Genomic DNA, 13,666 nt, shown 5'->3' on the forward strand with positions numbered 1-13,666 from the left:
TTGAATCACATAACATTCATTCACTTGGCTAGTCTATGCTCTCCGGAGTTACAAGTCAAATGTTCACATACAAATGAATGGTGAAGCCAATCCTTTATTTTGTGATATTTATGTCATGTATCTGGCCTCATCACCTTTAATTAACATCTACAAACACCATAAAGTTTACACAATTAAACCTTTTAACGGGGCTCTGTGTTGATGGGTTGGTGTCAGCCGACCTTCTGGGTTATTCATAATTTTTGCAGGCTAATTGTAACCGCTGTATGGAAAAATACAGGGTACATGCTCCAAACTCTACACAGATTATCTGAGATGCTAAATGGACCATAGCATGAGCATCCAACAGCTTGTCAAATTTTATGTCTATGTTTTGAATGGAAGCTGAAAGCCACGTTTTGTAGAATAAATACACATTATTTTTTTTTAAAAAAGGAAGGGAAGAATTGCTTCTGTTGTTGCCATTTCTAAACTCTATTAATTGTTATATCTGATGACTTATTATTATTTTCACCAATGCTGTAATTAGCCGTTTATAACAGTCAAGCTCACCTGTCACTTTCACGTTCATATAAATTATACTGTGGAAGATATGCTGACCTACTTTAATGTGTCACTCATCTGAAAGCTCCCAAATAGAAAATCCATTTTAATATGTGACTGCCTCTATCTGGAATTGCTTTGAACCAACATTAAACGTGATAAATCCCAGCATAAATACACATTGATATGGAAATATATGCATGTAGACTTTGAGTTATGACACTAATAAATGCATATTTGATTCCACCTTAGGCACTCATGCACAGTTAAAAGAGAGATAACACAGTAATGGTGTGTTTGACATTTGAATGCTTGGATGCCATGCAAAACATCCTCAAATACATGGGGATTTGAATGCAACTGAAGGATTTACAATGTGTTTTTTACTTTCAAATTGATTGTTTATCTTAATGTAAGATATGGGGACTTTGTGGTTCTAAGTGTGAATTTAGCTCTCCTAGTTGAGTTCAAGCCTATTCAAGGCAGATGTTTCCATTTGTTAAAGAAGACATATTGTGCTTTTGTCGGCTATACCATGGAGCATTATGTTATATATTGGACATTTTAATTTGCAATATTGATCTAAAACAACTTAATAAAGACAGCGAGTCCACTGACTTCCAGATTGGAAAATTACAAAGCCCATTGGGAGATGATTCCGACGTGCCCTTTTTGTGGAATGCCACTGTTAATCGTCATCACAACAAAGTGCCACATGCTGTCTGCCTCTTGCAAATCACTCTAAATACAACTTTGAGTGGGCAAATGGGAGGTGGAAATAATTGTGACATGGTTAAAAACTGTATAACGTAAATTTTGCATAATAGATTTCTTTAGTAGAATGTTGAAGGTAAAACAACGAAAGGTTTGGGGAAAAATTATAAGATTATTTTATGAGCATTTTGAGAGAACCTTCATATTTGCTATAAATTATGAATATTTTTTTCTTTTTTTGTTTTATCGAAAATTTGATATTTTCTATATATACTGGTCTTATAATGTGTTCCAATGCAGGCTAACTATACAGAAAAATCTGCAAAGTACAGCATGCATCTAATTAGCAAATTCCTGAAAACATTCCCTGACACTGGTGAATTATATTAGCTGGGTGGAAAGAGCCAGGTCACAGTCTGCCTGCCCTGTGACGCTGCCTCATTACCTTGCCTGGCTTTTGTTTTGCTAATGGCACAAGACAGCCAATTTCAGCTGAAAAGGTTAATCTGTTTACAGAGAGAAACTTAGTAGAGTCGTTGGAATGGAGTTATTGCTGGGGGTAATTTACTCTATTGTGTATGCATTAACGCATTGAAAACAAATTTGTCTATATTGAGGTTGTGAAGAATAACTACAGAATTTATAAAGACAAAATGATTGAGAAGTGCAAATGAAATATTGCACATACTCAGCAGGGACTTCTTGCTTGTACACATTTGCTTTCCTTTTGATTATAGTATTACAAACAACACTTGTATTCCCACTAAGCAGCAGATGAATGTGTGACATAGGAGATTTCAGTATTGGAAACAGCAGACAGCATTGCTATTGCAGGAGTGGCCAGCAGCTGTTATGTGGAGCTTACAGTACAGTGTATCACGGGGCAACGGTTGACGTATAGAAAATATAACAGCCCGGTGAATGACAGGTTTAGACTACAGAGAGAGCATGGTAGATTGGACTCTGTGATGGTACCAGCTTATCTGGAAACTGACCTAAAATATCACTCTAGCGAATTGTAATACATATGATACGTAGAATTAGCTCAAATGTGAAGGGTTACGGTTAGGTCAGTGTTGATTTGCTAGAGTTGAAAGGTTACATTTTTGGTCAGTAAAGGTGAAAGAAAATTCATTCTTTTGGCAAGAATGTGACCCAGTTAAAAAATGAATAGTTGGTAGAAAATTTACAGCTGAAGTAGACTTAATTGAGAGGTTAGGGATAGAAGTTAGGATATTAATTAAAGTCTTTACTAAGCATGGACTGTTCTTAATAAACTATTTATTCATTTTTATGGAATGTCTAGTTAAAGTAAGTGTAGTTATTATAAGTGTTACCCATAATTCTGTTTTTTTTTTTTTTTATCAAATGGGTGACTGGAATTGCAACAAAAGCTATTCTGAGGTTTCCATCTGAATAGTATATTGTTTTGCTCGGGGAGAAGGTCATGTGACATGTAGTTCCAGGCCGCTGCAGGTCATATTGGTTTAGCTTCTCTCAGCTCTGGTGGTGGGGGTGTCAGCGCTTCAGGTGGCCGATTCTGGGGTCCCGCTGCCTCCCTGGGGGGTTGATGGAAATTCAGGCCAAGCTCTGAAGACATTTTACTGCATGGATTGTGACTTATGATAGGCCCCTACTAGCTCTTTCATTAACAGGACAACTACTAATTAAAGTATTGGTTGAGGAGGTAGCTGTATCCACTGGGGCTGGGGGTGTGCAGACGCAGGTTTTAGCTAATGAGAATAATCACACAGATAACTTGCTGTGGTCGGGGCTTCTTCAGAGCGTTGTCATCTGTGCCATTTCCTCAGTGGGATAATGGTCCATAATCGTTCCATAATAGAGATTCAAAGAGCCATTTTGCAGACTGTAAAGCAATAGAAAATAGCCAACCTTTGTGGTTTCGCATCAGCCCTAACAGCCCGCTAAAAATGACCTATGCAGCAACATAAAACGCACTGAGACGGAAGCGTGCACAAGAGCCGCCACAGGTGCAACGATCACACAAACAATCTTTTGATTCTTTTGTTACTATTAAACATACATTGTCATTTGTCATAGTAAATGTGCAATAGCATTGTTGTGGAACATTAATTTAGTAGGTGTACTCAGAAACCATTACTCATTTCTGTGGTCTTTGTATTCTAATTATGCTGCACTCTAGCATAGTGCTTACATGTAAGGGTGTGCAGCTCCATCGCTCACTTAGTCAAGCACATTTGTTTTAACATTGATTTCTTTAGCCTTATTTTGCATATTGCATGCCTTGCTAAAGTATCCTTTACTGTGTTGCATTTTTATAGCAAGAGTAGGTGTCAGTATATTATATATACTACAAAAAATTATTAAAGCAAAATGTATTTTTTTATGATTTCATTACTATTGCTTTTGCTTTAACAACTTGACACAGTTCTTTATCATCTGTGTCCTTGTATCCTTCTTGACTTAATTGTGCTATTTTGAGCTCTTTGACTGACTGTGAGAGAACTAGCCACATCTGTTAGCCACTGTGCAGCTTAACAAGACCTAATCATGTGTCTTGGAAATGTCATAAAGCAGCAGCCGGCACACCCCTTCAGACTCCAGGGGACAAATTGGCTTCTATATTCCATTTGTTATTGGAGTGTTGCACCATGGTTCCACACAATCCAAATCACAGTGGGACAGATGTTTGATTTTGTTATAGTGCACAGTGATGCATGTCAAAGTGGCACCACTTAGCATAACACAAATTGAACATAGATTTGCTTATTTAAGAAGCACTACTTACTTTTATAAATGGATAAACATCCCTCATTGGCTAGACATGATTCCCATTTCTTTCTGACATTTATTCTTCGACTTTGATGTTACACTTGTACAAGTGTGTACACTTACTGAAATAAAATACGACTAAATCAATTTGGGTACAGTCCAACCCACTTTTGGAGTGCAAAGGAGTCAAAACAACTGAAACTGCCAATTCTCCACTCACTGGTTTTAGCTCTATAGCAAACAAATAACCACTGCACACACTGACACCACATCTGGCTTCACAATAGCTTCAAGTGTCTTCTCCTTCCATTATTATATCTCTCCTTAGCACTCAACCCCCTGTTATCGACTGATACACATGCATGAACACACTTGTATGAGTAGTTAAGTAGGTACTTGAATGTGCCCTGGTGGTGTAACTGGTGGTTTCCATGATTGCGTTGTAACCTGTCTTTTTTGCGCTATTGCTTACCTTGTCCCAGCAGCTGCGAGCCCCCCTCTCCCTCCTCCTCCTCCTTCTCTCCAGATCTGTGCACCGCGCTGTCCTTCATGTAAATCCACCTCGCTCATAGCCGCACTCGGCATGACATCCCTCTGTGCGTGTGTGTGTGTGCGCAGGTGTACCGCAGGCAAGCGTCGAGCAGGCTGGCCGTGCTGGAGAGGGCTGCCGAGGGGAGCGTGGCTTCTCACCGGAGGGAGATCCTTCACCTGCAGAGGCTGCTGGGAGAAAGACAAGAGGCAGAGGAGAGGCTGCTGCAGTCCAAGCGGTAGGAGGAGAGAGCTGGGAGGGGGTGGCAGGCAGGCAAGAGGCGGACATAAGACCAGAGAGGAGAACACGAGAAGTGTGAATGAGAGTGCTGCAGACAGACCGGCTTTGTGTGGGTTGTCAAATTCAGGCGAGGTGGGGGAAATACAGACACCCCACAACACAATTACTGAGGAGAAATAGAGATGTCTACCACAACAGCTCTGTCACTGCTCTCATAGCTGTTTTTATTTCACCCAAAAACTCACTATTCTACAGCAACAAGGAAACATTGAACAAAAATGATTAAAATTAGGTACAGCTATAGCTTAAAGTTGCAGTATGTAACTTTGCATCGAAATGTCATTGATTTACCTGGAATGTTCCACAGTATGACATTACACCTACACTTCAGCCTTGCATCATTTCAGGTGCAATTGTTTTATATATCTGCAAACACCTTTCAAAACAGATGCAATGTTATTTTGAGCGGGATTGCCTCTCCATAGATCTGACTTGTAACTTGTCCTGATGGTGTCACCTGCTTGCCTCTATGAAAATAGATACTGTCAAACATTCTAGGCAAAGCAGCATCACCATGGAGACAAGCAGGTGGCAGAATGTCTACCAGAAAAGTTATAGTGCATGCTTAAATAAAAAAAAGTTCCATTTTATTAATTTAATACATTTTATATGTGTCTTCACTGTCTTCATTAAGTAAAACAGTAATCCTATTTTCTAGTGATCGTGAACTGTAATGCTCAGTTTAAATGAGGACCAGCATATTAGAGCCGTCTAAATGTCTTTGCATTCTCAGAGGGAAGTGTAAACAAAACAGACCGGGCCTCTTGCCATGTTTTTTCTCTTCTCTTTCTATGTAGGTAAATATTTTTTTTATCTGTGCCCTGTGCAAAAACTTGGACCCATGGCCATATACCTTTGTCTCTTCATCAGAGAACTGTTTTTGCGCAACATTTCAGAACATAAAGGGTCATAGGAAACTACCCTCAATGGTCAAGTATCTTCATTTAACTGAAAGATGGTGAGTAGAATGTACCCACCTAAAAAGACACCATTTTCACACTGACTCTTTAGATCCAAGTCTTTTACAGATTCCCAATCCTCCGGGGTAATTAGCGCCCTGACACCTGTCCTCATTAGCGCTGGTTAATGTCATCATACACTCACATCTCATTCCCCAACTGCCCTACTTTGCACTCTTACATCAGTGAACTTCTTTTGAGCCTTATCTATGAGAGAGGACAGTTTGGCTGCCAGCTATTCGTTCAGCAAAGTCAAATACTGTTGATCTGACCCAGTAGTCAACTTCCTGAATTTACTCAATGGATGCTTCAGTGCCACAAAGTAACACCTGGGGGCATCCAAAGCTAGCAGTTGCTAAGAGCAGTTACACAAGATGAATACTTGGTTATAAACCCAGAACAAAAGTAATTTAAAGTGGCAGTTTTTGGGTAAAAAGGTTGAGTAGAAAAATACAAAAATACAGGAAGAAGCAGCGAATTTTAAAATGGAAAAACCTCTACATCAACACCAAAAATTCCATTAAAAAATAGAGGGACAATTTATGTGCAATGAGGGCATTTTTTATTTTTTTATTTTTTCAGTTTAAACCTTAATTTAAGAAAGTAAAGGTGTTGTTATTTATTTTTATAAGTCTACTTTGCCCTTGTTAACATTATAATTTCTAGGTAACAGTTATGGAATTGCATTTGTATTATGTCCTAATAACTAATAATAATACAATCATAATAAAACAGGGAGTCAGCAGATGTTTGGCTATTTTATTTTGGAGTCATAACATTCAAAATCGTTTACATAAAATGGTGGGAGGAGACACGAGCCAGTTAAAGTAAAACAAAACAAGGCTGTTAAGGTTAACTTAATGACTTCAGACCAGTTGCTTTGAGGTCCCATGTCATGAAAGTGTTTGAGAGACTTGTTCTGGCTCAGCTCAAGACCCCTGGTGGCACCATCCCTGGATCCTCTGCAATTTGCCTATCAGGCCCATATTAGCGTGGATGATGCTTTAATCCATCTTCTGCAGCGGGGTCACTCGCACCTGCATAGTGTTAAAGGCTCTGTGAGGATGTTTTTTTTTTTTGTTTTTTTTTTCTCCAGTGCCTTTAATACAGGAGTCTCCAACCTTTTTCCTTCAGTGAGCTACTTTTACAAAGTGAAAATACCAGAGAGCTACTAGTTTTAGCAGTCACAAGAAATTGAGCATATAAAATAGCCACGGTAAGCGCTAGATGAGATACAGTTAGATGCCTATAAAACATAAACCGTTATCCATTTATTAGGGTAGAAAGTTAGGCATCAAAATGATACATGTACAAAAGGGATTTAATTAATCAAAATGTACTTATTCAGCACAGTACGTGTAATCCAGAAATCCCTTAGCGAGCTACTTGGAAGGCTGTGGAGAGCTACCAGTTGCTCCCGAGCTACAGGTTGGAGACCCCTGCTTTAATAAAATCCAACCCTTTCTGGTGAGTGAGAAGCTGCTCAGGATGGGTGTCAGCTCCTCCATTGTTTCCTGGATTACTAACCACCCTGTATGATACTGTGGTCAGTAATGGTGGAGCCCCCCCAGAGTACACTCCTGTCTCCATTTCTGTTCACTCTGTAAGCCTCTGATTTCCAGTACACCTCCAAGTCCTGCCATCTGCAAAAGTTCTCTGATGACTCTGCAGTGGTTGGGTGTATCAGAGATGGTCAGGAGCTGGAGTATAGGACACTGATTGCAAGTTTTGTGGAGTGGTCCCAGGCAAACCATCTGCTCTTGAACATTGACAAGACCAAGGAACCGGTGATTGACTTAAGGAGAAATAGGACACCAGTGGAGCCTGTCACTATCCAGGGCCATGAGGAGGAAATAGTGGACTGCTACAAGTACCTTGGCATCCATGAGAACAAACCATGCAGAATTTTAAACACAAAACAAGTATGGTATTGTTTCAGTAGGCTTTCCCAACTCAGAATTTGTGTTTGTGGAGGATGTGACAGTGGTTATAACTGTCTAATACATTTCTGTACATTTACTAATAAAATGGGGAAAAACTTAGATGTCCTGTCCCAGCGCACACGGCAGCATGCCTTATATTATTTGCTATGTGCATTTTATTCTGGTCCTCTAAAACTGTTTGTGTCAGCATAGGGAATGTTTTCCTCTTCGACCCTGCCTGTCTGTGTGAAACACCACTCTTATCCTTTCATCTGGGACATTAGCAGTTCACCCAAGTGCTTGACTCCAGTGGGTTGCAACTAAACTTTTAATTCCAACATTGGGTAGAAGTCTGTCTCTGCATGGGCTCAGCGTCTTCTGATGTGCTGCTTTGTATTCTGCCTCTGCCACTGCATGGATGTTGATAGGTTGTGATTACCGCTTGCCTGCTGAGTTCTATGTATTCCTCCGTGGAAGTTACACTGCCTGAGAGTTCCAGGAGCTTGTGGAGAATTGATCCTAACAATACTTTTTCTTATTCATACAAATGTATTAATAAACAGAAAACTTTACATTGAAATCCATACTTTATATTCAGTAGTTAAAGGTCCACTATGAAATGTCTTTGGTGATTGGTACACACCCCTTGCTTGTCTCCATGCAAATGTGCATTGCTTTTCATGGAAACTTCCACAATATGGCATTAAACTGAAATATAACATTTATTCTATTATACATGTTTTATATACCTTCAAGATCATGTACTAACTGGGAGCGGACTTGCTGCTCCACAGATCTGGCCTGCAACTTAGCCTGGTGGCTTCACCTGCTATTCTCTGTGGAGGCCTAACAACAATGTCATACTGTGGAAATTTATAGGAAAAGAAATAACATCTCCACAGAGTCAAGCAGGTGGCAGAACCTGCTTGACTACATCGCACACCTTAAACTTTCTGCAAGAGATAGAGGGATGCAGCTGGTCAGTTTAACCACTTGCTACATCTTGAACACAACTGCTAACATGCAGATATGATCGTATCTGCGTAATCCCTCAGTCATTCGGGTAGGATCCATGGTAAAAGACTGTCCCACAGGTGGCGCAGGCATTACATATATACTGGACTATCTGCCAACCAGTTACAGATGGCTATGACAGCCCTTTAAAATTCTAAGTAGAGAGTAAACCCCTGCACCTACCCAATATACAGTCAGACGACTAGCCAAGTGTACCTCTGATAAAAGGAAATAAGTACACGGGCGTAGCCTGGGAGGGACTATGCTTTGTGTTATAAGAAAAGGACAAGAAACCAGGGATTTTTCTTTTTCCTGAGCTTTTTTTTGGAATCTTCTCAGGGGCTTTTTGGGAGGGCTTTTGTGGGGTGTATGTCTGGTCTTTGTCGGGTCTTAGCCCAGTCCACTTAGTCTTTTCAGCTTTTTAGGCTATGTGTGCTTTTCTGTACTTTCAGGGAAATTGCTTTATTGTTTGTCATCAGTAGATGCATTATTATTCTGCAGTTAGAACTGCATCCAGCGTTTTGGGTTTTTTTTATGTTTATGTGATTTCGGTATAGTTGAACTGAAAGCAAAGAGAATGAGCGGCTCCAGAAATGACCCAACATTGTATTGCACTTAAAAGGTAAAATTGTAGCACTAAATAAACCTTTTTGCTACTAAACTGTTTATATGATGTTTAATAGTATTTATTTTTATTTATTTTTTATTTTTTTTTGCCAATTTTAGAGCAAACTAGATATTTTTGCAGCTTCCTGGTCGAATAACTGCAATTTCAAGTACTACATGACACCACACATGACTGCCCGGATTACAGCCACTTGTCTCTGAAAACAAACTCTGGCTCTGGCTGTAGGGTTCAGGTTAGACGTGAGGATATCTGTTAGACCAATCACACTGTTTTTATACCCCAGTCTCCGTCTGTACTTTTCCCTATCTGTCCCCTTTAGTTTACAGGTATACTGCCCAAGTTAGGAGTTTTATTTGAATGTGGCTGAGGGCGGAGTTTAGGTGTTTAGTCCCACTTTAAGCTAGTAGCAGCATCTGTGATTGAATAGACTGACAATAGAGTGCAGTTCATGTGTGGTCTAAGCCTTTCTTGAGGGTGTAATTACTGTCTGATTGTCTAATGCTAGGTTTGTGGTTGTTCCTAAGCCAGAGTAGCTCCACCAGTTAAGCCCCACAGCTCAGAATAACACTGAATAATAGTGTCTTCTCTGATGGGAGAGTGCGATGAGGGACTTGCACTGCTGCAGACAGACTGAGACAATCCTTGCACTTTAATTGTAATGGAGATGAAGCAGGGCATTGAGGCTACTGAGAAGCTTGTAACACAAAACTGAACCTGTTTGTGTGTGTGCGTGTGCGTGTGCGTGTGCGTGTGTGTGTGTGTGTGTGTAATGTGTATCAGTGGTCAACTGGTACACATTAACTTTGGGCAAGGTGTGGTTGTTCCCTTCAATATGCCTTTTGGAATTTTTTTTTCTTAGACTACTACTACTATAAAACCTTACCTCACCTGGATATTCCCAATGTTTTATTTGATATCATAATTCAAATTTTATTTTTGTCATCATGAGTTTTCAGTGTTTGTAAGATATATAACTTAATTATGAAGATTGCATATTATGTGTGCTGGAACCATCATAGACTAGTGAGTGTGAGTATAGTGTGTCCTTGCTAAGAATTTTTCTTTTATTGTCAAACAAATCACATCATGTCACTTTCTATTCTACTGCTATTTGCTATCTCCTGCCATGATCCATTAAAGGTACATCATGTGACTTTTCTGGTGGAAGGGCCATCACTTGCCTGCATATTCCTTATTGTGGCATTAAACTTATCTATCTCTATGGAGATGGCATTAGGTGAAGTCACATGTCAGAACTGTGGAAAGGTGAGCCCATTCACAGTAAGAATGTGTGTTTTCAAGGTATGCATTAGAACATAATAACTTTTCACAGATTCTGTTAAATCTATAGCTCAGGGGTTTTTGCCCACCATTGTACAGTACTCTCCTGTTGACCCTTTTTTACTTTAAAGAGCATCTCTGAAACTCAGGTTTCACAAGTTATCTCGTTGTTAAAACTATTTAGAACAATAGACACATGAATGTCACATGTCACATGAAATATTGACCATCTGCTGCTGAAACACCTGAGGGACAGTCACAGGAGACAGTTTTGTCCCACTGAGGAGAAGTGCATTCTCAGTGAAAGAGGCACAGGAGTGGACCTCTGTACCTGTAATCATCAGGGCGGTGGCCATATGTGCCACACCTGATGAAGTGGCTTTTTAGTAACCAAACTTGGCATTCTCAGTAATGTATTTGAGATGCCATGTTTGCTCTGTTATGCTTTTTAGTGTGTCTTTGTATTTCTGTATGTATTGTATGTATTTTAATATTGCCTTGGTTTTTTGCTATTGGTTTTAGGGTGACTTTTTAACAACTGTGGACAGTGGATGAAAAACAGTAATTTAGGCTAATTGTAGTAAATTTACAGAAATGTTTATTAATATACCTTGTCCTGTTAAATAAACTAATAAATAAATATTAGACAAAGCAAAATGGTGATGTACACTTCACCAGGGAAGTTAAAAATTGCATCTTTAGAGGTAGAGTTTGCCTTTCTGGAGGTGACATGTCAAATGCATGAGTTTCCATGCAAAGAGAAAGTTAAAATCATACTTTGGAACATTCTCAGTGGGGATAGATATGTTTTACACCATATTGTGGAAGCCAAAGGAACATTTCCATGGAAACAAGCAGGTGGAGGCCCTTCTCCAGGCCAAATAAAAGTCAGGTTTGCGAAGATGCAATCCTACTCACAGTAAGGACGCAAGTCTTTCTATGTTTTTCAAAGCAATGAACACAGCCAGATGGAAAATCATTTATTTTTATTTTGGTCTCCTTTTTTTTTTTTTTTACATACTGTGGCTTTAAGAGCAGCCAGCTACACTCACCATTATGTGCTTTTTACTGAAAGCTACGTGTCACCCTGTTGGATGTCCCTATTTGTCCTTTACTTTGCCCCAAACACAGTGCTCATTATAAAGAGTGATGCTGAGATCAGATAAAGGAGTGCAGGACATTGTTGCATATCCACCAGGCAAGAACATTTTATGCCTTTGTTGACTGTTGTGATTGAATGCACTGACCGCAAGTATATGTATTGATGAACAAGAAACTAATTGGAGCAATTCACTTTGCATCTTGAAAGAATGGATTGAATAGATTAGGGTAGATGTGAGCAGGTTGGTTGTAGTCTACTCAAATACATTTACATGAGTAACTTTTTTTCCCAAAATTGTCCTCTCAGAATGCCTCTTTCAGGCATCATAAATAAAATGCAGTGATAATCACACAAGGATAATGATTTGTTTGTTGTTTATACAGATATTCTATCTATTATTGACTTTATTCCATACACTGCTTTGTCTTTAGGGAAACTGAAGAGGAACTGGAGGTGGTGTGGCAGGCAGCCACCAGAGAAAACCAGCAAATAAAGGAACTCCTTGCCAGCTCAAGGCTCAGCCTTGGACATAAATGGACTTCTGTAGCAACAGATGGAACTATTACATCCAGTAAACATCAACTTACATGAGCTTCACCAAGTTCTGTATCTCCATACAGAGAAGGCTTCAGACTTCACTGTGGCTAAAACATCTATGTTTCTACTTCTCACTTTTAGTATTATTTATTAGTATTATGTAATCTGTAATCATTATGCTAGATACCCAAGCATAAAATGCTGAATTGCTCATATAGGTTTATCACTTTCCATGTTGGCACTAGTTATTTTGTATTTTAAGTGTCATTTCCACTGGCATGGTTTAATTGGGGCCACCTTGGTGCGAGGCCACCTGCACTCGGGAAGCATTTCCATTACAGTGGGCCCAGACCACTTTGGGCATAACACAGGTCTAGCAAGACACACCCAATGGCATGACAATGGCTTACACCACGAGCCGCTAGTGTATATTGGTGATTACACTTTTGTGCCACCCTCAGGCTGCATCAGGCATGTGCACAGCAAGACGTTTTATCATTTGTGTCTAACATGCCGTTTCATTTGCAGATTCAACAAGAACAATGCCGACTCCAATCAAACTTTTGTCTGGCATGACTGCGATAAATACGCTGGTTTCAGAATAAAGTAAATGAAGGCTTACAATTGCACATAAGTCGTTTGGTGTCCTTTATTGACTATGATAAAGAGGTTCTAAAAGTACAAGTAAGAAGGTGCGTGGGCCTTGAATGCACGTCACCCGTGAAGAAAATAACTAGTCTGTAGCCTTAACCACTACACTACATCAATTTAACTATCATTTTTTTCAGCACCTGTACCTATATACCGTATTTTCCGGGCTATTAGACACGCTCTTAAGCCTCCAACCCCATCAAAAAACAATTGCGCGCAGCCACACTCCTCACTTCATGCAGACAAGGAATGGAACGGGGGAACGAACCGAAAAAGCGATGCAATGTGCCACTCTGAGCTACAACTGAACAAATGAGTCACTGCGAACACGCCAACAATCCAGCTGTCCCAGACAGCACCCTCCCTACACGCCACAACTGAACAAAGCCGAGATTAACCATGAACGCGCCAAACAAAGTCCGACTGAGCCATCTAACTGTTGTGTTTCATTTAAAGTCCGGTGCGGTTTATTTGTGAAAAAAGTTTGTAAATAGACCATTTAATGACAGTGCGCCTTACAATCCAGAGCACCTAATAGCCCGGAAAATACAGTATATGTGCATTACAATCACATTTTACCACAGCTCTAGCAGGCAGATTAACTCATGAAAGCCAGTCTTAACACTGAACAAGTTAGCACTATTTTTAAAAGCTCGATTCCATCCTTTACCATGTGGCTTATGTGCGCACTACGGCGCTGAACAATAAAGTCGGCAGAATGTTACATGATTT

At 39.8% G+C, this 13,666-nt stretch overlaps 1 protein-coding gene across 2 annotated transcripts in view; it reads left to right on the forward strand.

Moving 5' to 3' along the window:
• Window positions 1–12,827, forward strand: part of cep89 (centrosomal protein 89) — a 43,851-nt gene extending 31,024 nt beyond the window's left edge. Inside the window, exons 17-18 of one of the 2 annotated variants that reach the window (XM_055155043.1) lie at window positions 4,630–4,778; window positions 12,178–12,827. In XM_055155043.1, coding sequence (XP_055011018.1) covers window positions 4,630–4,778; window positions 12,178–12,337 — 309 coding nt within the window. In that variant the 3' untranslated portion in view covers window positions 12,338–12,827. The remainder of the gene's footprint in view (window positions 1–4,629; window positions 4,779–12,177) is intronic. The other variant, XM_055155044.1, reaches the window with a different exon arrangement.
• The last annotated feature ends 839 nt before the right edge of the window (window positions 12,828–13,666 follow it).

Source organism: Boleophthalmus pectinirostris, unplaced genomic scaffold (genome assembly GCF_026225935.1).
Source record: "Boleophthalmus pectinirostris isolate CB_2022bp ecotype Guang Dong unplaced genomic scaffold, ASM2622593v1 HiC_scaffold_19, whole genome shotgun sequence".
Lineage (NCBI taxonomy): Eukaryota > Metazoa > Chordata > Actinopteri > Gobiiformes > Gobiidae > Boleophthalmus > Boleophthalmus pectinirostris.